General features: G+C 40.9%; 1 protein-coding gene across 50 annotated transcripts in view; it reads right to left on the bottom strand.

Moving 5' to 3' along the window:
• SORBS2 (sorbin and SH3 domain containing 2) overlaps positions 1–24,005 on the bottom strand; it is a 269,623-nt gene that overhangs the window by 32,404 nt on the left and 213,214 nt on the right. For 42 of the 50 annotated variants that reach the window (XM_077302175.1, XM_077302170.1, XM_077302181.1 and 39 more), the window contains 8 exons: positions 22,551–22,617; positions 19,580–19,624; positions 17,504–17,681; positions 16,760–16,874; positions 7,694–7,777; positions 6,597–6,653; positions 3,354–3,403; positions 369–556 (listed from right to left, as the gene is read on the bottom strand). In XM_077302175.1, coding sequence (XP_077158290.1) covers positions 369–556; positions 3,354–3,403; positions 6,597–6,653; positions 7,694–7,777; positions 16,760–16,874; positions 17,504–17,681; positions 19,580–19,624; positions 22,551–22,617 — 784 coding nt within the window. The remainder of the gene's footprint in view (positions 1–368; positions 557–3,353; positions 3,404–6,596; positions 6,654–7,693; positions 7,778–16,759; positions 16,875–17,503; positions 17,682–19,579; positions 19,625–22,550; positions 22,618–24,005) is intronic. The other 8 variants (XM_077302221.1, XM_077302205.1, XM_077302217.1 and 5 more) reach the window with 2 other exon arrangements.

Below are 24,005 nucleotides of genomic sequence, written 5' to 3'. Positions count from 1 at the left end.
CCCCTGTGCAAGCACCGAGTCATGTCTGACCCTTGGGGTGACGCCCTCCAGCGTTTTCATGGCAGATTCAATACGGGGTGGTTTGCCAGTGCCTTCCCCAGTCATGACCGTTTACCCCCCAGCAAGCTGGGTACTCATTTTACCGACCTCGGAAGGATGGAAGGCTGAGTCAACCTTGAGCCGGCTGCTGGGATTGAACTCCCAGCCTTATGGGCAAAGCTTTCAGACGGCTGCCTTACCACTCTGCGCCACAAGAGGCTCTAATAGCATTTAGCACCCATCAATTGACATCAACATCTTGCATTTTAAAAGGAAGAACAGATATGTTAATACACTGCTCCTTCTTTGCAAATGTGTCTGTTTCTTACCTTTTGCTCTCGACGGAGAAGATGGAGAAGAGCTAGTAAAAGGTTTCCTAAGGGTAGTGTGTGTGCTCTGGGTATCTGCACGGCCCAGATTGGCCCGGTTTGCATTTTGCTCATTGTGCGCCTTCTGATGAGTTACTGCAGGTTCTGACTTCCTCCTTTTCCTGTAGTCACTTGCTGTGCTTGCAGAACTAAAGAAATAAGCAGCATAAGTTCTGCTGTGCAGCTAGAGCCAGGGGAATCACTTACACGCACACAAAACTGAACCAGCAATATCAGACAAAGGTTTAATCCAGCAGAAACAGAAATGGACTTTGTTTAGATCTGGTTCAGCCAGCTCTTGTGCAACACCCAGTACTTTCCTACTTATATACTGGAATGCCCAGAAATAGTTTGCACACCATCTTGTGCAAGCAGAAATGCAAGTGTGAATACAGTAAGTATGACTGTGTAAAAACAACTGTCACAGTATTTGTCTTGTATTTCATTTCTACTTCTGCAAGATTTTTAACTCCAGCAGAAATTTTGCATGGGATTCATAATACCGTAAATAATCGTGCAAGTTCTCCAGGTCTTCAAGTTTTGCATACTCTTTTAAATGCTATGAGTTGCTCTTTGTACTTTCGTTCTTTATTCTTGACTGCACATAAAGCAGAAAACTGCCTTACAGGAGCATAATTCCAGTTTCTTGCAATAATGGGGTGGCTTTTTCTTTAAATTATGAATGGGGAAACGTGAAGAGGGGCTTAACTACACTATAACATTTTACAGCAGGAGCTACAACCTTGAAGCAAAGCACACATACAAGCTTCTATTTCATTGATATAGTGTAGTTTTTCTTCCTAATAAGCAAATATAGCAGCTGGATCAGACCAGTGGTCCATTTAGTATAGCATCCTGTTTTACACACGAGCCAACCAGTCATCCTGAAGGTACCAACAAAGGTGGTAGAGAGGCTGAGCCCCTTCCCTGCTGCTGACTCCCAGAATTACTATTCAGATGTCTGCTGCCTCTGTATATGAAATCAGAGTCCAGTAGCTCCTATAAGACCAAGAAAGATTGATTCAGGGCGTGCGCTTTCGAGTGCAAGCACCCTTCGTCAGACTATGAATTCAGCTTGACCACGTTGGTGTCCATCCACCTCTTGCAGGACAAGGGAGACAGCGTGAGAGCCAGCCCGGGAGGGGCTGCCGGCCGGGGGGGGGCACCATGTCCTCCCCCAGCCAGGGCAAGAGGCGGATGGACACCAACATGGTCAAGCTACCCAACATGTCTACCCATCTGAATCTATCCGTATCTGAAGTGTCCCTTAAGTCATCATGGTTTGTTGTCACTGATGAACCTGTCCTCCATTAAGCCATGTAACCCTTTTAAAGCTCTGTGCTTCTGGTCAATCCTACCTCCACTGGAAGGAAATCCCATACTTCAGCTACTTGTTAAGTAAAGAAGTTTGTGCTTTTGTCTGTCTCCAACCTCTTTGCCAAATATTACATTGGGTGCCCCCAAGTTTTACTATAGTGGAAGAGGGAGGGGAAAAAAGTCCTCTATCAACATTCTCTATCAACTGGCACATTGATGCCCGCACCTCCCCTCCCCTCCACGACACAGTGCTGGCTGCTTCGGGTGCGAGTGGCCGCTTCAGATGTCGAAGCACCCAACCCTAATGGAAAGTACAGTCAAGAGAATGGGGCTAACTCATTGCTCCTGTGAGGACTGAGTTGTGTGCAAAGAGGCTAGCTGGGCTAAGCTGTAAACAGTATGGAGCTTGTGGTGGGAACAGCCCTCAGCATGCAGCCCACCTTGCAGTAAGGTATAGAGGACCAGAAGGCAGTGGTCAGGACCAAGTATTATGGCAGTGCCTGAACAAAGAAGCTTATTCCCACATTATGTCACTGTGTGCCTCTTTGGTGAGAGGGATCCCCATTGCTGTAATAGCCCCAGTTCATTTGTTTTATGCAGTTACTTCATTTAGACACCACCTTTCCCCCCAGCAGATGATCAAAGCAGAGGGGAAGATTGGCCATTAAAGCCCCTGGTGAAAGTCCAGGTGGCCCACTGGCTGGGGGGACTGCCTCCCCACACTGTGGCTATCCTGACTTGAAAGTGTCGCACTAATCAAACTAATTAAAAAATGCAGGGAGAACAAAGGGAGAGGATGCACATGGTCTATTCCATTTCTCTTAAGCACTACTAAGATACTGACAGCTTGCTGCTGGCACCAAGCCAAAGCAGGAAATGAGCAATAATTTATCTATATGACATTATTCTTCAGTAGTTATGGTTGTGGCTTGCTTCTTTCATCTTTCCAATTTCTATGGCCTTTACACAGTGTTGTAGAATAATTAGTAGCCATTTCTTGGTTTGCACAAATCAGAACCAATCCTACTGGCAATACCTTTCTTAAAAAATTCAAGAGCCACTGAGTCCCATTGTGGACCATAAATGGGGCATTTGGGATTTCATCACTGATTTTTTAAAAAGAGAATATAAATAATTGTGTTGTTATAGGTTCACCACATTTCATTCTGTTTAATTTGAATACATTTTTAACATGGCTAATAGTAATAAATACAGTCTTTATTTAAAATCTATTTGATAATATAAAAACACAGACCACACATAACTGAGCACATACAATTTGCCTACATTAAAGAATCCTGTGCTAGGATGTAATGAAGATGCAGACCACAGAAGTTTCATGATGTGGAGCATCTGGAAAAATTATATATCTCAGCCTTTAGATTCAAACATAGAAGCACATGGATAGATTTCTAGATCTGCAAGGAAATGGGAACTCCTAACCAAAACCTTCGGTTTAAACTGATGACCAGCAATAAAGAAAAGGGGAGGAGTTTATATTTCCTCCTGTCAGAGGAAGGCCAACTGTGCTTATCTTTCAATAAGAACTGGAATATAGATGTCCCGGTCTCTTTTTAGTTGTAAAGGTTTTTTGTTTTTTTAAGCATCAATAAGTCAAGTTTTTCTTACCTAGAAGGTCTATCCAAGCCTCTGTCTGTCGGGCTGTAATACAAGGAAGTCTAGAGAGAGAAATAAGTGACTTCATTAAATTTTTATTGTCGATTCCACTGGTATCATTCATAACATATCACCATGAAAAGAACCTATACATAATTTAACAAATCAAGCCAGCATGGTTAATACCTCCATAATTATTTCAACCGTTTCACAAGAGAGGTCGAGCAGCTTTCAAAGTCTAGTGCAGAGCCCCAATTTTGTCTTGGAGACAAAAAATTAGAAAGAGTCCTCGTTTTAATAGCCTGCTTCCCAGACTAGATATACCATGGTTTAGAATGGTTAAACAGTATAAACTACAATATTGCTTTAAAAAATGTGAGTAAGACTTACAATATATCTTCCCATTACTTACCGAAGTATTAATGTCAAATAAAGCTGGAAATTCTCTGTAAGCATAGCTTAGGCATCTATAACTTATATAGCCACTTGACCTTTCAAACTTCATATTAAGAGCAGAGATTGTCACGCTGACCTCAAGACTTTTCTTTGCTTCAGAAGTAGCTGCTGAATGCTCTTTGGGAATGCAAATACTTTAAACTTGTAAATATGTTCAACCCTTAGTGGCAACTATATTTAATCCAGTCACTTAATGGGTGTCAAGAATGAGCCCAAATTAGATGCACACAGTACTACAGTTTTTGGGAGCTAGAAAAAGAACCATGTTGTCCCCAGGGCATCATTTCATGGACACAAAACTATGTCATTCACATGTTATACATATTTTACATTCAGGCTATGTAATTTCAGAGATGACCTGAGGGGACTGAAAATAGAATTTTCACACTATGTACTGCTAAAATCATACATCAAAACATATCTCCAAAGTGTATTCCAGGGAGGAGTCTGCTGCTACACTGCATCTGGGTAACTCTACTTTCAACAAGTGGGAGCAGAGCTTGGTGGACAGTACTCATATATACCTCTTCGACATGACTTCAATGAAAAGGTCCAAATGAAAAAATAGTAGGCACTCTGTGATCTAGGCACTCCAGAGGTCACACTTGACCTCTGAGAACATGTTGTATTATCTCACAGGGCCAATAGATTTGAGTAGATACTCAGGTTCAACTAGAGCTTACAAGTTGCACAGATGGGAGCATGGGTGCCTGTCCCAACTTACTGACCCAAAGAAGAACATGGATCTTTCTTTTACAGTGCTCTGCTTCTCTGTTCGGGTCCGGAGAACTGCAAGTGGGGAGGAGGGGCTACCGGCTTCCTTCCTCCACTGCCAGTTGGAACAGATATGGAGGGCTGTTTGCCCCCTTCGCTTTGCCCAAGATGCATGGAGCTGGAAAACGGGATGAGTGGATTGCTGTAGATGTTTATGCTGTTGAAAATGGGACAGTAGACAGGTCGGAAGCCCCTCCTTCCCCCTTTGCAGAGCTCTAGAGGTAAGATAACTTGTTCTTCTGTGCAAAAGCAAGCTAGAATATGCCCCACCTGCATAAGCTGCAATGTTTAGTAAAGCTGTGAATGCTCTCCTCCTCCATTGTCTGTTATGCTACAAAAAGGATGGAGGGACCAGAGTGACTGACTGAGAAGAACAATAAGAACAAGTGAAACAATGCTACTGCTCTACCTGTATTGTGTGTCATGACGTCAGGGAGCAGTTTTGAGGCTTTGGTTGCCACTGAGTCCCCCCCATGAGTTCACTGGCACCAACAGATGCCTACCTACATCAATTGCTGACTCAGGTCCTGTTACCACAACGAACACTTTGTGCAATAACACACAAAACATAGTTACAAACAAGCACAACAATTACTAAAAGTAATCGGGTATGTGAGTACAAGATATATTTAAGGACAGTTCTGGGTACACAAATATCCATTCTGTACACATTTAACAATAATTTATTTTATCACCTATTACTGTAAGTCAAGGCTACCCTTGAAGAGCTACTAGGGCAGAATGCTGCAGCTGCACTTCTGATCAAGGCCAGTTACCCCTACCCCCCGCCAGCAATTAGACAAAATATCAATGTTGTTCCAAGCACAATTCAAGGTGATGTTTTTGTCCTTTACAGCTTCACGTGGTTCAGGACAGGGATACCTGAAGAACCATCTTCTCCCATATATTCCTGCCTGGGAATTAAAATCACACAGACTGTCCCACCAATCAAAGAAGCTAATCTGGTGGGTACAGAGGAAGGCCTTTTTGGTGACAGCCCCATGAATATAGAACAGCTTCCCGAATGCGGTGTGTCTCATTTTAGGTCTTCAGGAAGCAGCTAAATGCAGTTCTATTTAGTACCACATTTTATTAATTTAGTTTTTATCCATTTGAGGTCCTAACTGGAGAACTTAAATTGTGGTCTTTTTTTAAATAATTAAGAACATAAGAACCCTGCTGGATCAGACCAATTCTAGTGCAATTCTAGTGTAGCATCCTGTCTCACACAGAGGCCAACCAATTCCTCTGGACAGCCAACAACAGGACTTTCCACTAATGTTGCCTCCTGGTTCCGAGATTCAGAGGTTTAGTGCTTCTGCATGTGGAGGTTCCTCTCAGTCAAATGGCTGGCAGCCGCTGGCAGACATATCCTCCATGAATCTATCTAATCTTCTTTCAAAGCTGTTTATTCTTGTGGCTATCATTACATCCACTGGCAATGAAGTCCACATTTTGATCACTCTCTGCGCATTTTATTTATACTGTAAACCAACTTGAATTCTGGAAGTTAGGAAGGCACCAAATAGATGTTTTAAATGAATACAGCAATCATTTTCAAAACTGTAGAGATGGAAAAACAATGATTTTGGATATATAAAATTGCATTACAGCTGAAAAAATCTCAAAATTACTGAATGTGAACATTAACCAGCATTACCAAGAATGTTAATGAGGTAATACATTTTCTGGCTTGAGCAGAGAATTAATGCTGAACTAGATTAAGAATTGCTTCTGGTAACTGAAGTAAGAACAGAGTACCGGTGGAATGAGCAGGGAAAGAAAAATCAGAATTACAGATCATTTAAAAAGATGATCCACCAATTTAATAGGTTTTTGCTTCAGTTAAGATTCGTAAACATATCTTACACCTCTCCTAATTCATTTTGAGTTTTATGACAACTTTAAGTAAATTTTAATGGCAACCAAGACATGTAGATGGGAACCAAACCACTGAGAACTTATGAACAAAGCAAACTTTGTTTCCTAGTTAAATCAACCATAGAAGAAACATGCTTAATTTACCTCATTGGAAACACCTGAAGAACTGTCTTGAACATAATCCAAGAGCTTTTTAGGAGGCTGCATCATTTAAGCAGATTGAAGAGATGAAATGGAGGAGAATCAATGGCAGCAAGGAATGAAACATGTGGAGAAGGTGACATAGTTAGAAACCAAGTGATGACAGACCACAAGAGTGACACAAACAAAACAAAATAGGGGAAGGAAGAGGTAATATGGACTGTAGTGAAGAATGTGTGACAGTAACTATCCACTAGCCCTGGAAAGCTTACAGCAGCTTTACATGTAGCAAGACAGGAATGTTTGAAAAAGCATTTGAAAATATGAGTGGGTGCTGCTTCAGTCCTTTCAGGGTGAGGATAACAGGTTTGGGGTATCTATGGGTCCAAACTACCCAAGTGCTGGTAGTACTCTATACGAACTCCATTCATTTCTTTGGATTTGAACAAAATGCAGCTACAGATAAGATTGCATTCCTCAAATGAATTCCAGATATTCTTTCAGAGGAATAATAATAAATAGCAATTTCAAGCACCAGAGGACAGGATTAATGCCACCCCTATTGAAAGGTATGCTTAGGCTTCTGGAACAGAAATTACAATAAATCAGATTCCTTCTTTCATTCAAGTTTAAAACCATCTGACAATTATTTATTTTACACCAGGGAGGTACCAATAGGCACCACACATTAACAAATCCAGCAACCATGCGTCTGAATAACTCTGTCCTGCAACTTCCCTAGGCGAGAGGTGCATGTTAACTAGCATAACTAACTGTCTAAGGCAAGTAACAATAAATTAGCATTGAGATCCCCAGAGTTTCAATGTGTTAAAGAATATTTATAAAAATCTAAAGTGAAAGTTTACTGATAGCCCAGTTTTACTGGTCATTAACGCCCCTCGCTGACTTTGGTGGAACTTTCCCTCCAGAAAATTGGGTAAATATTACATACACTCACCACAATATAGAAAAAAGATACATAAAAACTAATGATGGAGTGCTCCAATTATTACTTCTGAATACAGTGCATATTTTGATCTATATTGTGTGAATTTTTGTTTTCTGTCAATTTTATACCTTGGAATTCTAGCCTCACTTACCGGGCGTCCAAACTCCAGCTCTGAAAAGAATTTATACCAGGGCTCATTTTCTAAATCTATGTCATCTGGGTTTATGCGATCAGTCTGGAAGAATTGTGAAGGAAAAAGGGAAGGAAAAGGCACAAACTGATCAAAGTGTTGGAAATGACGCATCACACTGATAACACAAATGCACACAAATAATAGGAAAGGATGAAACAAAAACAAAGGAAATGGGAGACGGAGATTTCACGGTAGAAAGTGTCTAGTTTGATCTGAGTGTTGTCTCACATTGGTTCTTTGAACTCCTCCTTTTCAGCTTATCCTCCAAAGGATTATTGTATGTCCACAATATGATTATATATATATATATATAAATGTCAGTGTCCAAATATATATGTGTCCAAATATATATAAATGTCAGTGTCCAAATATGATTATAGAAGGTTATTGCTGCCCCTCTTAAGCCATAGCTCAAAAGGGCATTATACCAGCCTATTTTAAGGATGCACTGGCATGGGCATGCCACCAGCATCAGGGACTTAAGACACAGCTACCTGAACTTAAGAACAAGAACTTAATTTTCTGTCAAGTCTGCCATTAGTACAAACAGAGAGAAATCTCCATTTAAAAAAAAATTAACTTTTTTTACATTACCTTATTGACACACTTCAGTATGGGGACAGGTTTTGGAGCTCTACTTGCAATTTCCCAAAAAGGCAATTGGGGAGACTGGAACGATGTATAGCATCTCAGGTAAGCATGTGGGACTCAGCCAAAGAGATAATTAGTACCATCAATTCTGACAGCACCAATTATTTATAGAAGGAAGAAAGAATAAATCCAGGCAATGCCATCTTGTTTTTGCAGTAAATGACTAGCACTGACAATTCTTTTGCACGGGAGACATTAAGATGGGAACCTATACCTATTAAGGTATTTTTATTCTCAATTTAACACCTGTCCATTCCATTGATCCCCCTCCCCCCCCCTTGACAGTATACAAGGAAATCAGCAACATGTGGTCGGGAGGCAGTTATCTGGCCCTAATTCTTTATATTCATACAGTTTTGCTTTTTTACACCATCATTAGGACAAGAATTATCCCTTATTTATTAAATTTATCAGTTAGATTTCCTGACTGGGCAGCAGAGGGCAGCAAGAACTATTCTTTTACCACTGGCTAGTAGCTAATATAGGTGTTCATTATACAAAAATCTATTAAACTTCCCGGAAGCTGAGTGCCACCTTTCAAAACAACACGCTGAAGCTCCCAAGTGTTAAGAGGCTTGGCATCTTGATTTTCACCAGAAATGGCACAAGGCAACTCCCAATATTCTGTTACGCTTCATTTATTTCAGGCTGGTTTTCCAACTGGTATCCTTTCCCTACAGCCCATAAAACAGGATACTAAGCTTCTTTAGAGCTTTTGAATCCTCCAAACTAATGTAATGGGGGCCCAGTGAAGAAACTACTTTGAGTAGTTCTCACCAGCTCAATACAACAACTTACACTGATCCTATCCAGTCCAGGAGTCAGTTACTGGACACTCTGCTTCAGCTATCTACCACATCAAGTTCTCTCTTATAAAAATCCACCTATAACTAGTAAGTGTCCAAAATGCTTATTCTCTTCTGCCTCTGTAACACATATGGAGCCAGCCCATCATTATCCTCCAGTAGTTGCATTTCTAAGCAATTCTCCTACAGGTTCATTCATAGAAGCAGCTCATCTTTGTAGGTCTGCTCCTATGTGGCCTGGAACCTAAAAGGCATCTTTCGTAAACGAATGGTCATGGACAAATCCATTAGGCTTCAATACCAGCATGCCAAAATATGGAATTCTAATTACAGCTTTAAGAGACTTGAAATAACATTCCTGGTTGATACTAAACTCCAATTAAGGATCAAATACACACTTTTTTTGGTCTTTCCTAAAAACCTGCTTCTAAGAGCCAATAATAAACTACAACACGTAGAACAAAAACATCTATGTACAAAGAGTACTGTGTCACTTGAATTACTAAGGTTTATGCAGTTTCCCCCACATATGCAGGCAAAAATTATCTTTGGAAAAGTAAAGCACGTGCTTCTGAAGCCCTTAAATATTTAGGGCAGTCTATAAGTTATATCAATTTAATTAGGTTGTGCGAAACGATTCAATTAATCCATTAAATCCAATTTATAGCAAGGATGAGAGATTGCAAATATTCTCACAGGCATGGTTATCAAATAGGGTTGGCAGGTTCCCACTGGCCACTGGTGGGAGACGGGGAGTAGATCCAGGTTGGGAAACTCCTGGAGATTTGGGCTTGGAACTTGGGGAGTGCAGGGAGCTCAGTAGGGCACAATACCATAGAGTCCACCCAAAGCATCTGTTTTCTCCAGGGGCACTGACCTCGGTAGCCAGAAGATGAGCAGCAATTCCTGGGGACTTCGAAGTCTCACCTGGAGATTGGCATTCCTATTATCAAACAGCACAATTTTGACATACTGCTCAATAAATCAAACTGGTGTGCACAGTGGCTATAGGAGTGATTTGCAGTGCAAAAGAATTTTGAAACAAATATATGATATAGCCCACATGGTAAAAATGGTGAAAATCTCGGGAAGCCTGATGTACTGGGCCTTCAAGATGTACTGGGCCTAGAGAGTAGTAAAATAGTGTACCTCACATAATCTCTGATCTCTAAGGCAAAAAGAAAAGGATGGAGGGCTTCTTCCAAAGTGATAGATACTGTCAATGCTGCCCATATGCTGTCTACAGGGGAAAAACAAGTATGTCTGTATGCAAGAAAATAAATGGACAAAAATCTGAGAGAAAAATGGCAACATTCATTAATCTCCAACAGAACAATTAAATCCCTATTGACCTCAATAGTGACTTCAAAAGGAAACTTTTGTTTGAAACCAATAAACTACAATGTATAAATTCTATTCAAAATGGAAATAAGTCAGGACTCCTGAGTTGTTTCTAACTACACAAGAGTGATGTAGTGCTTCATCAAGCATAACTTGAATGGATCACGTTGTTTTAATTTTGTATACATTTGGGCTTTCAAAAAAAAATAAAAACACAGACCAACTGTTGTTCCTAGAATTTCACAGCCTTTGGGGCCTCATTGGTCACAAAAACAAAATTCTGCTATACAGGTCTTTTGCCTTGCTGAGTCTTGTTAGTCTTCAAGATCAGCCTTTAATTAAAAAAAAAATTTAAGGTGCCATGAGGCTGTTGACGTTTGGACTTCATGTAGTTTCCCTTGGCAGATTGGCTGCGGGGAAAGTGGAACTTCTCTGCAGGTGGCAAGCAGACACAGGGAAGATCACTGACATTTCGATGGAGCCTAAAATTTCTCTCATGGTGAACAGATGTGAGGCTGCCTTATGCTGAATCACATCATCAAGATTAGCCAGTGATCTTTTGTATCATCTATTACTTGACTTGTTTAACTGGAGATATCGGGGGTTGAACCTGGGATCTTTTGCATGCCAAGTAAAAGCTCTATCACGGAGTCATGACTCTTCCCCAGTGATATTGTTTGGATCAGTGCCACATAATGACAGACAGTGTACAGATTTCAGCACAACTTAATCCTCCTCTTGACTAGAATGTATGTGGTTGCTTTTTGTGACCACACAGAAAGACTTCCAGAATAGTTCTGTCAGCTGTGGTTTGAATGAACTGTTTTCTTGAGCCTTCTATTCATTTTCCAGGGATCCCCCAGATTTACACTCATCTCCAATTTAAAGAGATCAGTGCCCCTGGAGAAAATGATTGTTTTGGCGGGTGGACTTCATAGCATTATACTCAACTGAGGTCCTTCCTTGCCCCAAATCCCACCCACTTTTGGCTCTGCTCCCAAAGTTTCCTGGTAGTTCCCAGCCCAGAGCTGGCAACCCAATGAAGTCTGTGTTGGGGGAAAAGATTCCATAGGATTGTGCTCTAGGCCAGGGGAAGAGCCAGACAGGCTGGATAGGAAACCACAGACCTAACACACCCATTCTCTGTCCTGTACTGCCATAGACTCATTCCATTCAGACTGTAACTAGTCAGATACCAGGCTATACTGACCTTAAAGGTAATGAGAATTAATTTCTCATTTTGTGATCACAATACAGAAATGACAAAAGCCAAATTATATCACACCCTGTCTTTCTTTTGTTCCCCGATTTTATGTTTCAAAAAAAGAAAAAAAGAAAAAAGCAAGGCCCATCACTTCATGCAAATGAACTGTTTTATAATCGACATCCACCACACAGTGGAAACTCTTAAACTGATGCTACATTAACAGCTTAGCTCTGTGTTAATTGATTCAGATGTTCAAAAGGATGTAATTCAGTGCATGGAGCATTACTATCTAATGGCTAAAAAGAAATGTGACATGAGAAATCGATGATCAGAGCTTCTGATTTTTTTCCTTTACTTTGTAAGAGCCACATGGGCCTGATAATTTGATCAGGGAACTATCCCTAATAGAAGGGGTATTCAACACTTTTTTCAGTCTACATTACCCACTTGAATCTGCAAGTAGATGAGCTAGCGAGAAATATGGGCACCATATAGATCTTTTATATTTTACACAGTGGATGTCAGGGTCTAGCCAACTGCAACCCTGTCTGACACTGAGGAAGATGCAGATCTGTGAGTCTTGTCAGGATTAGCCCCTGAACTTAAGCCACAGCCAACAGGCTCAGCCTCAGATGCACCAGGGCTGCCTCTGGGACCCACCCCAGAGCCAAATCACAACCAGGCACAAGCACCAAGCCTCTCTAGCCTTTGGATACCAACCCTATTGCTGAAGCCCTGACACCCTCCAGCTCTCCACCCTTATTTCCTGAACCTAGAAAGCAGCAGCATAAAAAGTACCACTTTGCTTTGCAGGAAAGGTGGAGGAGAGCACGGCTAATTGCTCAAGGAAGATCTGGCCTCTCAGAGTCAGCTGTGAATGATTAACTATATGTCAGGCTTAAAAGCGGTGAGTGCAAAAGCCCATTTGTGCTGGCAGCATTCCTTCTAGACTTGTATTTTCTTGATTGTGACATGTGTCCCTCATGTAGCATCGCCTTTGGGTAAGCAGGGTGTGACCATCTGCGAATACTTGATCTCATCATAGCAGCATACTTAGTTAAGAATCTCCCAGTATGCCATGGTAGCCATTTTGTGACTGTTTGAGCCTTGCGTGGCTACCATTTTGTTGTCGTGCTGTATTGTATCCTAAAATTCTAACAGTCTCAACAGGTTTAACTGGTTGAGGAAATCAGAACAGAATAGATCTCCAGTACAAATCACTATAACAAGAAACATGATTTTCTCATTTTAGTTCATTAAATTTGAACAGTTACACTGATTCTCTCATGTATCATAGTGACAGGCTGGCTTCAATATGAATTACTTGCAAATAGTCAGGCTTGCAGACAATAATGTTTAGTGAAACCAGACACTAAAATATGCAAAAGCCCAATTTGTTCTCTAAGGCTCACCACTTGAGAACTATTTTATGATTGAAAAGGCCATTAAATGAGTTTGTTGTACAATATACAATATCCATAACAGAAATTATCACTCAGCAAAAGCTCCAATTTCAGCTCCCCAGTTGTTTGCAAATATACTCCAAACAATAGCTACTACATTTCTAGCAAATCCTGTACCATCTTAGAACAAGTAACGAATTTACTCTATTTGAATTTCCTCAGGTTCCTATGAAATAGACTTGGTTCTGCAAAATTACCCGAAGACATAAACAAATGGAGTTTCACTAAAACAAGGGGTAATTGTAATTCCCAAAGAAGACCCATTATGCACGGGGTTTTTAGCGCACATTCGGGGTGGAATGGCGGCGACTAAAATCACGGATAACGCACGGAGCCGGCTGCAACCGGCTGCAGCTTCGGTGCATGCCGCCGAAAAAGCCGCGTCAGTGAAACGCGGAAGAAAGCGCAGCTTCCGGGTGAGCGGGGCGCAACCAGAAGCGGCGCCCGGATCGGCGCGTGCATAATCGGTTACTCTGGGTTTTGCTGCCGTCGCGCCCCACCCCGTGCATAACCGGTGTGCGTCGCGTCTTCCCCCTCCGCGTTTTCCACGTGACCCGAAATCGCCGTTTCGGCGGCCGTGCATAATGGGCCGAAGTCATGCCATCCCATATGCAATTCTCCACAGAATTAATTAGTAGCCTTCAGAGAAGACTGTTATAGCTGGAAGCATGGAACAACATGTTTGGTGCCCCTGAAAGACTGGGTCAGGTTTGCCCCATCCCTTCTGTAGTATCTTATATACTATATACAAGTGCATCCCAATCTGCGGATAACTAAATCTGCTATGGAGCAGGGTTGTTTTCTGTTGCCCCAGAGGGTCAGACCAGAACCAATGGGATGAAATTATTCCAAAAGAATTTTCGGCTGAACATCCGAAAGAAGTTCCTAACAGAGCAGTTCCTCAGTGGAACAGGCTTCCTCGGGAGGTGGTGGGTTCTCCTTCCTTGGATGTTTTTAAGCAGAGGCTAGATAGCCATCTGATAGCAATGCTGATTCTGTGAAGGGACTGTTTCTGAGGTTGGTTCTTGTGGCCCTTCCATGCACAGGGAAATGCTGAGCACTACTTTGGGGTCAGAAGGTGAATTTCCTTCAGACCAGACTGACCAGGGATTCTGTTGGGGTTTTTTGGTAGGGAGGAAGGGTGTATAATCTGGACATGAAATTTGGGTCACTATTGGTGGGCAGGTAGTTGTGAATTTCCTGCATTCTGCAGGGGGTTGGACTAGATGACTCTGGCGATCTCTTCCAAGTTTATGATTCTATGAGTCCAGTAGTGTTTTACCTTTACTTGTTTCTGCAGACATGTGTGTATACATGAAATCTTATACCTTGAATAAAACTTTGTTAGTCTTAAAGATGTCACTGGACTCAAACTTTGTTTTGCACATTACAGTGTGTGTGTACACACAAGTGGGGAAGAGAACCTGATATAGGAGTATTTCATTTTGCAATATTTATTAATACTGGAAGGCTCATTTTTATCATAATGCACAGTTCCACTATAATTTTCTTTGCCTTCAATGGAGGAACACAAAGGTACTTTTCCAAATTTACCTGGGGACAGGTTTCTTGGTTGGCAGTCACAGGACATGAGTATGATGTGATGCCAAATACCAAAGAGTATCATTACATGCTTGGATTGTTGCCACATGGAACAGTCTATTCTACATGACAAAAGGAAAGGTAATGTGTAGATCTAGGCCCATTCCATATATGTTGGATAATGCACTTTCAAAGTGCTTTTGCAACTGAAGTTTCCTGTGCAGAACAGGAAAATCTGCTTCTAAAGTGCATTGAAAGTGCATTACCCAACATGTGTGCAATATAATAAGTCTTGAGTGTTAGGATTTGGTTTTGGACAAAGTAAGCTTCCTGCCTAGCTGGAAAGAACAAGTGGTCTTCAGTGTGACAAGAAAGAAGTTGAAAGATAAGAACAGTCACTGCTGTGAGTTGGTGAACGTATTGTGAGAGGGAAGGTTTACAGAATTCCTTTTCTCAGGATCTGATGTGGGATAGCAGATTTGCTACCCTGGAGCATCACTCTGGCTATACCCGTGCTCGCTCTGTAAATAAAGCAAATGCTACAATGATACCATAAGACTCCAGTGCTCTCTTCCCAGCTTGGGTAAGTGCTAGCCTAGGGAACTTCTTGCAGTTGGGGAAAGTGGGGTGCATTTTACACTCAGTTCATCATATATTATAGAAATACTTTCTGGCATACTGTTGCCATCAATATAAGCAAAAAAATCCTGAATATACATGAAATAAGTTTCATTGTGCTCTATGAGCAGTTGCCAATTACTACAAATACCAAAAGCTACCTTCATTCACACTAAAGTAAGTTCACCAGCCTGTGTGATTAATAAATAATACAAAATGAAATAGTAGGAATTATACCTTAATCAACTAAATGGAACAGATAATAATGTATGCAAATATACCATACTGCGTCCCAAAAAGTTTCATTTCTATTGCTAACAATAGATTATTATGGCTGAACTGTAGATTGCTACATATTTGACTTGATAGAAAAAATGAGTATGTTTAAAAAACAATTCTGTATCAAAACAGGTCACACAAATACATTTCAACTGAATCAACTTATGGGTACAAAAGAAAAAAAGACTTTGTTTCCACTACAAATTCAAACAACCTGTTTCCACATTAGCATTTTTTCAATATATTGAATAAACACAAGTTTCTGAAGATGGGACATTATCCTGTGAATGTCCATGAGGAAAAGCTTTTTAAGATACCTTTTGGGTTGCTGGAATATGTACGCATGTTGGTCTGAAGCAGCAGAACAAAGTTTGAGTCCAGTGGCACCTTTACAAACAACTTATTCAAGGTACAAGCTTTGTCTGCATGCACACAAAAGAAGCTGGTCTTTGCTGGTCTGAAAGCTTCCACTGGACTCAAATTTCCTTATGGAACTTCATGTTAGTGGGAAGCCATTAGTCTGTCACCTTGTTAAATGGGCTCTGTAAACATCTCAAAGCTGCAGATCTGAGTAGCTTAGAAAGCCCAGTGAAAAGCATTAGTCATGTTAATGTACACAAAAGCTATCATGTGAGAAAACACCCCTCTTCATGAATTGTAAAAGCACATGTGTGGATTTGATTTTTCCACATTACCTAGAAACAACAATTCCATAAGCAAGTGTAACAACTCATGTTATTATATACACACTGGTAAAAATTGCTGCAACTATTAGGAACTCCATACATGCACTGTGAGATGACTAGAGGCTTATTAAGAATTTTAAGGCAACATAACAAGAGTGCATGTTTTTTTTGAGTGACTATGAAAGGGAAAAGGCAGAAAAGTTATTTTGATGGAAATTTCAGTCTGGAATTTTTGACCCTTAACTCAAAATAATCTCTATCTCTTTTCCATTTGCATTTGCTACAACCAATTTCTGAAGGTAGACTCAAAGACAAGTAATTTTTTGTTTAAGATGTAAACACATTTAATGCATAAAACAATGATATAGTTAAAACCACAGCAGACCTAATTACGCTGCTTATCATGCTGAATATCAACAAATTTCTCTTACTGGTCTTTCATGCTCAAGAATTGAAGACTTCCCTGGCTCATATTCAAAAATGCTCCTTGGTTCAGAGCGGAATTTGCGGGTGTCCACTTTTCTATCAGGAGGGTCCCAGTCATTCCTGAAAAATTAAAAATTGCCATCGAAACAGAACTACTTTTTCATATCATACACAAACTTCAGGAATATCTGCAAACAACCCTTCTCTTAATACCTCATTAACAACATTACTATAAAACAGTCCAATTTAATTAACAGCAGTTCATCTACTGAGTCAGCTACATTTTAACTGGATACTCCAGCATGGATGCATGGCAAATCATGCTTCAGGATAGCATAGAATGATGACCATGTTGCAAGTAAAAGTCAAAAGGAAAAACTCAATTCAGATGGTTAAACTATTTATGGGACAAGATGTTCTTCATGTAGAACCTTGTGCTTCAAGTAAAACACCACTTACTGTAGGTTTCGACTCGCATTCCCAAAGCTGAAACAATGGCTCATGCACAAGCTTGTGCTCATTAGGATTGCCAACTGTGGTCTGGGAAATTCCAGGAGATTTGGGGGCAGTGTTTAGGGAAGGGAGGGAGCTCAGCAAGGATCTGATGCCCCAGAGCCTGCCCTCTGAAACTGCCCTTTCCTCCAGGGAAAATGATCTCTGTCATCTGGACAGAGAACTCCAGGCCTCACCTGGAGACTGACAACCCTGTTTGTAGATTTAACACTGTGCAAAAGGAACACAGGGCTTACTTCTCCGGTGCTGATCTTTGCCGGGGGCGAATCGGTGGTACTGGGGGTGGTGGAGGTACAGGAGATGAGACTTTAAAGGCTTCACTGCTGTGGTCAGAAGTACTTTTTGTCAGTGGTCTGTAGGTCTGAGTCTTTGCAGCGGGATGTGCTTGACTGGAAAAGGTTGGGCTGATGTGACCTAAGGAAGGAAGAGATAAAAAAAACATAAAAGAAACCCAAACATGACTAAAGATTTCAACTTAGGCAATATCAGTTCTGCCTACTTAAACAGCCATGTCACAAAGGTGTGGTGTGAAGAGTCTGCTGTCATTTTTATTAAACACACACACGCATACACATTTCAATGGGCATATCAATTGTGCACAAATATGGATTTGTGTTTAAATACCTGAACCTATTTTCTTGGAAGCATTTCCCATTGATTTCACTGGAACTTACTGACAACTCCGTTGCCTTGATTCAGAGCTCGTCTTCTGTGCTCGTATACTGTGTATCCACTGCTTCCTTTCATACAGCTGCTGAAGTCTGTGTTCAGGCCCTTCCCCTAACTTACACAGCTGATGAGTTCAGAGGATGTGCCATCGCTGGGGCAATACTCAGAAAGGAGCGTACTATGCACAGATACTCTTGTGTTCAGTTTTTGTGGGGAGGGTTTGGTTGTAGTCGCACTCTCCTCCGCACTCTAGGACAGATCAGGAAGAGTGATCTGTGATCAAACCCTGTCCTTTTACACAGGTTGCCCTTGCCAAATCAAGGTGAAGATGCTTAGCACAGGCCTCTACAACTGCATTCTTCTCATCAGCCCCCTCCCAGGTCTCCACCAAGAAGTGAATATGCACCAAACCTGGGCATTCAATAGACCATCTTGGTCGATTTCCAGTTCCCTAGTACCTTCTCCCTCCCCGAGACCCCTCGCTTTCTTTAGCAATCTTTTAAGAAAAAAGGCTGAGAAAAGCAGCTGGCATCAGAACTGAAACTTGCACACAAATCAAACTCAGCTCACTAGCCACATAGCGAGGCCTACTCAGGGACTATTTTGAAATTCGATCCAAGCAGCTAATCAGGAGGGGTCATCAAGCCCCTGTTCTTTGATAGTGAGCTGTGTGCAGCTAGGTAGGGCGCAGATATTGGCTTCAGGATATGTGTCCCTAGGGAAATGCCTTGAAATATAGGTTCAAATATTGTCAGTTATTGGTGTTCCCTAGGGTTCTCTTGAGTCTAATTACTGAAAGCTGAAAAGGAAATACGCTTACACATGGCCATGACTTTGTTAATCTTGTTAATGGATGATGCATTTGCGATTAGTAATAGTGCAGGAAAACTGTCCTAACAAATCATGCTAGGAATATGTGTTTTTGGAAATGAAAATCTGGCCTATACAATATGTGAGTGAAGATACTTCTAAAATTCATTTTTATTTTAAGGTACATCATATTTTATGCCGGTCTACGCTTGCATGCCAAAGTTTTTTGTACGTTGTCACCGCCCTCTATCTTGGTGTGCGTTCTTCTAAGAAACCTCCTGCAGCCACCCACTACTATATTATGTCAATTTCAGTCAAATTAAATTACAGTCAATGACAAAGCAAAATCCTTACAGTTTTGATGCACAAATGTGCTACATTTTGAATCTGAGTTCTGTTTAATGGCAGAGGGTCCACTGAAAAGGATGCAACTAGGATGCTGGGGAATGCTGGCAAGGGCTCCTGGGAATTGTAGTCCATGGACATCTGGAGGGCCGCAGTTTGACTACCCCTGGATTAGAGTGTACTTAAATACACTGCAGATGGTGGTCTAACACTTTATTCTGGATCAAAAAATTCCCTGCCCTGCTAAACCGGAATCTGCTGAAAAACCAACCCAACGCATCAAAGGAAATCCCAATAAAATTTTATTTCAAGGTCATTTTCAGCAAATGAATGTTGGGTGAATAGCAAAAATGGAAACCACAGACTGAGATTCAAGAAAGCTGTTGTTGCACAAACACAATGGGAGACAGTCTATGGGGTTAGATGCCATTATTACTTGCTGACACTAAGAAGCAAAGACTCATGTGAAGGGAAGGAATAACTCCTACCAGTATTATATGCATATGCAGTATTATACATGTCTGTGTCGTCATCTACAAAAAGAAATATAAACGTTATAGTAGTGCAATACCTGTCACTTTATCACAGCAAGGCAGCTTTGCATTTGCAAAAACAAAACAAAACAAATTAGCGGGCAGCCAACTCTCCCCGGTTGGTACACATTTTGGAGTCTGTTCCAAATACTGTTGCCATGTTTTCCAGTCATCTGATTCTAGATGGCAACTTATATCTGATTTTCCCTTTAGCCTTTGACATGTGGTCCATTCACACACACTTGCAGCAAGGTACAAACCAATTCCCTACGGATTTCCCCACACACCACTCTTAAGAATGTGTGTATGAAGTCATTGCTATGAGAAACGCTAAAGATGGGATTCCTTTCATGCACCATCAATTAACCTGCAAATAAATGAGGGTCAGCCCTGTGATACAAGCAAAGAAGGAGCTGCAGCAGTGCTTTTGAGAGTCAGCCAATGATACGCATTTTAAAGCTACCTGATTTCAATGTACTTGTTCCACCCCCTCCCTCCCTCCCTGAACTCAAGGGGATCAAAGGGCTTACATTTGGCTACAATGTGCTTTAACCAATTAACTAGCTAATCCTGGCAATACTAACAGCTCTAAACTAATAGCTCGAACTGGCAGCAGTCTGCAGAGAATCCAGGGTTTTTAACAACTCTGCTATAAGAGATCTCAGAATTAAAACCAAGCCTGGGGTCTCAGAGATGAAAATAGTATATCACTGAACCTTTTCCCCCTTAGCTATATACCTGATAAAAGATACCACTGGTTTACCATGGTAAATATGAAACTGTCTTTGGGACCTGGATTAAAAGAAAAAAATTCCTTTCCTCTAACTTGGACAAACATGCCGGTGTAAGAAGAAGAAGAAGAAGAAGAAGAAGAAGAAGAAGAAGAAGAAGAAGAAGAAGAAGAAGAAGAAGAAGAAGAAGAAGAAGTTGGTCCTTATATGCCGCTTTTCTCTACCCGAAGGAGGCTCAAAGCGGCTTACAGTCGCCTTCCCATTCCTCTCCCCACAACAGACACCCTGTGGGGTGGGTGAGGCTGAGAGAGCCCTGATATCACTGCTCGGTCAGAACAATTTTATCAGTGCTGTGGCGAGCCCAAGGTCACCCAGCTGGCTGCATGTGGGGGAGTGCAGAATCGAACCCGGCTCACGAGGTTAGAACTCTGCACTCCTAACCACTACAACCAAATTGGCTGGACACCAAATTAGCTCTATTGCCTTCAGCCTAGCTTTCCCTTTGAGTACATTCACGGTTCCTCATGGTGCCATCATATGCAGCTGTGGGTTATGTGTGTGAATAAATGATGCACCTATGTGGCGTGAGGCAATAATCTGAGGTGTCTTCCCTACAGGGGTCTGATTTTGTGGATTTTCCACAGCCAGTGTGCCTGCATGTAGAGCAGCCAGAATATCACCATCAATGGAGCCACTAAGACAAAAAAGCTAGATCAGACCCAGCATATCCACAGATACAGCTGCTACTTCTTATGTGGTATATATAAAAATATACTGTCATGTTCAGGCACAGAGATGGTATAACATAAAGGCTAGGGTGATGAACTGTGAGCCAGGAGATGTGGATTCAAATTTAGATTGAAATCCTTAATAGATGAACTTGGTAGCAGCATTAGGGACAAAAAACATGATCCTGATTATTCTGGTGGCAAATATTTTAAAGAGAATTATTATAGTGCAAGAATTTGCAAAAAGTCACTAGCAGGCACCATGTTTGGAGAGGCATTTTCGCCTTCTTTCTCACACATGAAATGCCTCTTTGATGCTGGTGCCTGCTACAATACGAATGCAGCATGAATACATCATTTAAAATCCAATGAAAATATGTCTTCTTCATAAACTATTCTCATTCAAATATATGTAAATACAAACAGACAAATTCATCAACTGGTTACTTAAAACTCATATAATTAACAGGCTAACTGTGCAGACATAAGCAGTTATGCCCTTCCAGAGCCACTGATGTCAATATGCATAAGAGTCATCAGTCTCTTGCAGTTATCCATTCTAAGCCCACTGGAATCAGTAGGTAAATCAGCGGAACTCTGCACAGGATTGTACTAAAAATATTTCTTTAATCAGATCCATATCTGTGTTAGAACTATAAAGCTTACTGGACCACACATTATCTCTCAGAAATACTGACTCATTTATGATTACACAACTTCCTCTATGCAACAGTATCTCTTCAGGAGCTTTGCACAGAGTAATTTACCATTTCTGAATTCTCCATTAATGGCATATTTCGGGTGTCAATAAGCATAATGCCTATTTGTACACACTCATTTATATTCTTGGGGAAGAGCTCATCCATATTACACAGAGTCCATTTCACAAGGAGCTATCACTGAGGGACTGCAGTTTCACAGAAACCGCATTTCTAAGCCAGGAACTTTTCATTCTTTCCATGGCTAACTTTTGATGCACTTGCCAAAAAAAGTCTTACCAATCATTATAACAGACTTTTCCAGAGATTACAGTAAGATGCATGGGGAGTTCACCAACCACACAGACTAGCCCACAATTCTCCGCAGACACATGATTGTATGATATGTTGTATGAACCTGAGAAATTTGCAGATTGCCCCTGTTCATACAACACAGCCACCAAGTAGCAAGCAGCGTCACAAGTAGCATGTATTCCCAATACATATGATTGGTATGCATGCATCCCCATTCTTGTAACATCTGAAAAAGTCTTGCCAGTTTCTAAGGATGCACCCAAACTCTTGTGCTGCTTGGCTTTAGATGATGCATTGATTTCAATCCCCTCTATATTTTTCTGAAGGTGAAGAAAAATATTCACGTCCATTAGCCACACAGGTATGGGATTATCAAGGGATTGCCTGAGATAATTTATCAGCTGACAGCAAGACACCAGGATGAAAGAAAATGTAGCAAGGAAATTTCACATACCAGGCTTGTGAACCACGTGGATTTGTTTGAACATCGTCTTGTACCAATCCTTCGGCCTGTCAACTGTCTATTTAAAAAAAAGAAAGAACTTTTAAACAAAAACTAGCAGGAAAATTTAAATGAACCAATATACTGGACTGGATTACTTTGTAATAGAGGTAAAAAAGAAAACCAGCTGGAAAACATTTTGAAAAAGGAAGATATGCAAAGTTATATGTGACAGAGTAATGATCGATAAGGAAATACATGGTTAATGGGGGTATTTATTATTTTCATGGGAGTGTCTCCTCTTTGCCCTACATTTCTACTAATCCTTTTAAACAATCCATAATCATGCAATGCGAAAGGAAAGTCTAATTTTCACAGAGTAAAAACCCCATTTCAGAAATAGAGGAGTGTTAGCTACAGTATTCCACTATTTAGGACAAACAAATCCGGATGGACAGGATTTAGTTATTCACACATAAATGAAAGGCTTCTTTGTCATTAGCAATAATCAGAGGGTTGACCTTGAAACAATTATATTGGATTGTGCAGTTCACACGCACGCACGCACACACACACTCAACGGCTAAATAGCAATTTTGTCATTCAGTTCTTTCCTTGTTAAGATCCTCTTGTATTGCTACTGCAAGCCAGTGAAATGCAGCCTCTTTTATTCAGTTTGAAGGCCTATACATAGTCAAACATATGCAACCATTTACTGTTAAGAAAAATCAAACAGCATTTTAAATCAGCATTGGATACAACATAGGATATGCTTTCAACTCCTATGGCCAAATGCTGGAAACCTTAGAGAATGCCAATCAATCCACTAAGCGGTACACGGATATAAGCAGCTTTATATTCCACTGAAAATAATGCAGAGGAAAATCAGTTTAACTTCAGTTTTTTTCCAGCTTAACTGGCAGGGAATCAGGTAATGCTTAGATGTGTGAGAGGAAGGACGTGTACTTCTGTCCAAACACTGGAAAAAGAACAATGCTGCATTCCGTATCCTCCTCCCTACCCACAATGGATGGTAAAGGGAACATATGACAATATCTTCCATTTCTGCACTCTTGTTCCATTCTATTGCCTGTTGTATGGAAAGGGGAATGTATAATTCGCATACAAAGCGTCTCGGTATGAAGATAGGGAAATGGGTGAAAAGTTGCTGTTCTAAGCAGAAACCTGATGATCTGCATCATCCAGATGGTTATGCCCCAAAGTTCGGAAAAAATTTTCATCTCTCCTTGCCACTATTTTTGCTGCCTTGCTTTTGTTCACACACATCAGTGCTTGGAACCTGAATGTGCATTTCTTACAAAGCATCAGCATTTCTTCACTGCTGGGTTACTCCAACCATTACACACATCCAATATGGAAAACACTTCCCTGTGAGAAGGTGCCCTAAAGTGCCAAACCTCTGCTTGTGTATAAAGGGATCTGTGATTCTTGCAGTTTTTCCATCCA

The sequence above is a fragment of the Paroedura picta genome, chromosome 10 (assembly GCF_049243985.1).
Source record: "Paroedura picta isolate Pp20150507F chromosome 10, Ppicta_v3.0, whole genome shotgun sequence".
NCBI lineage: Eukaryota > Metazoa > Chordata > Lepidosauria > Squamata > Gekkonidae > Paroedura > Paroedura picta.
This window is presented reverse-complemented; position numbering and strand designations above follow the sequence as displayed.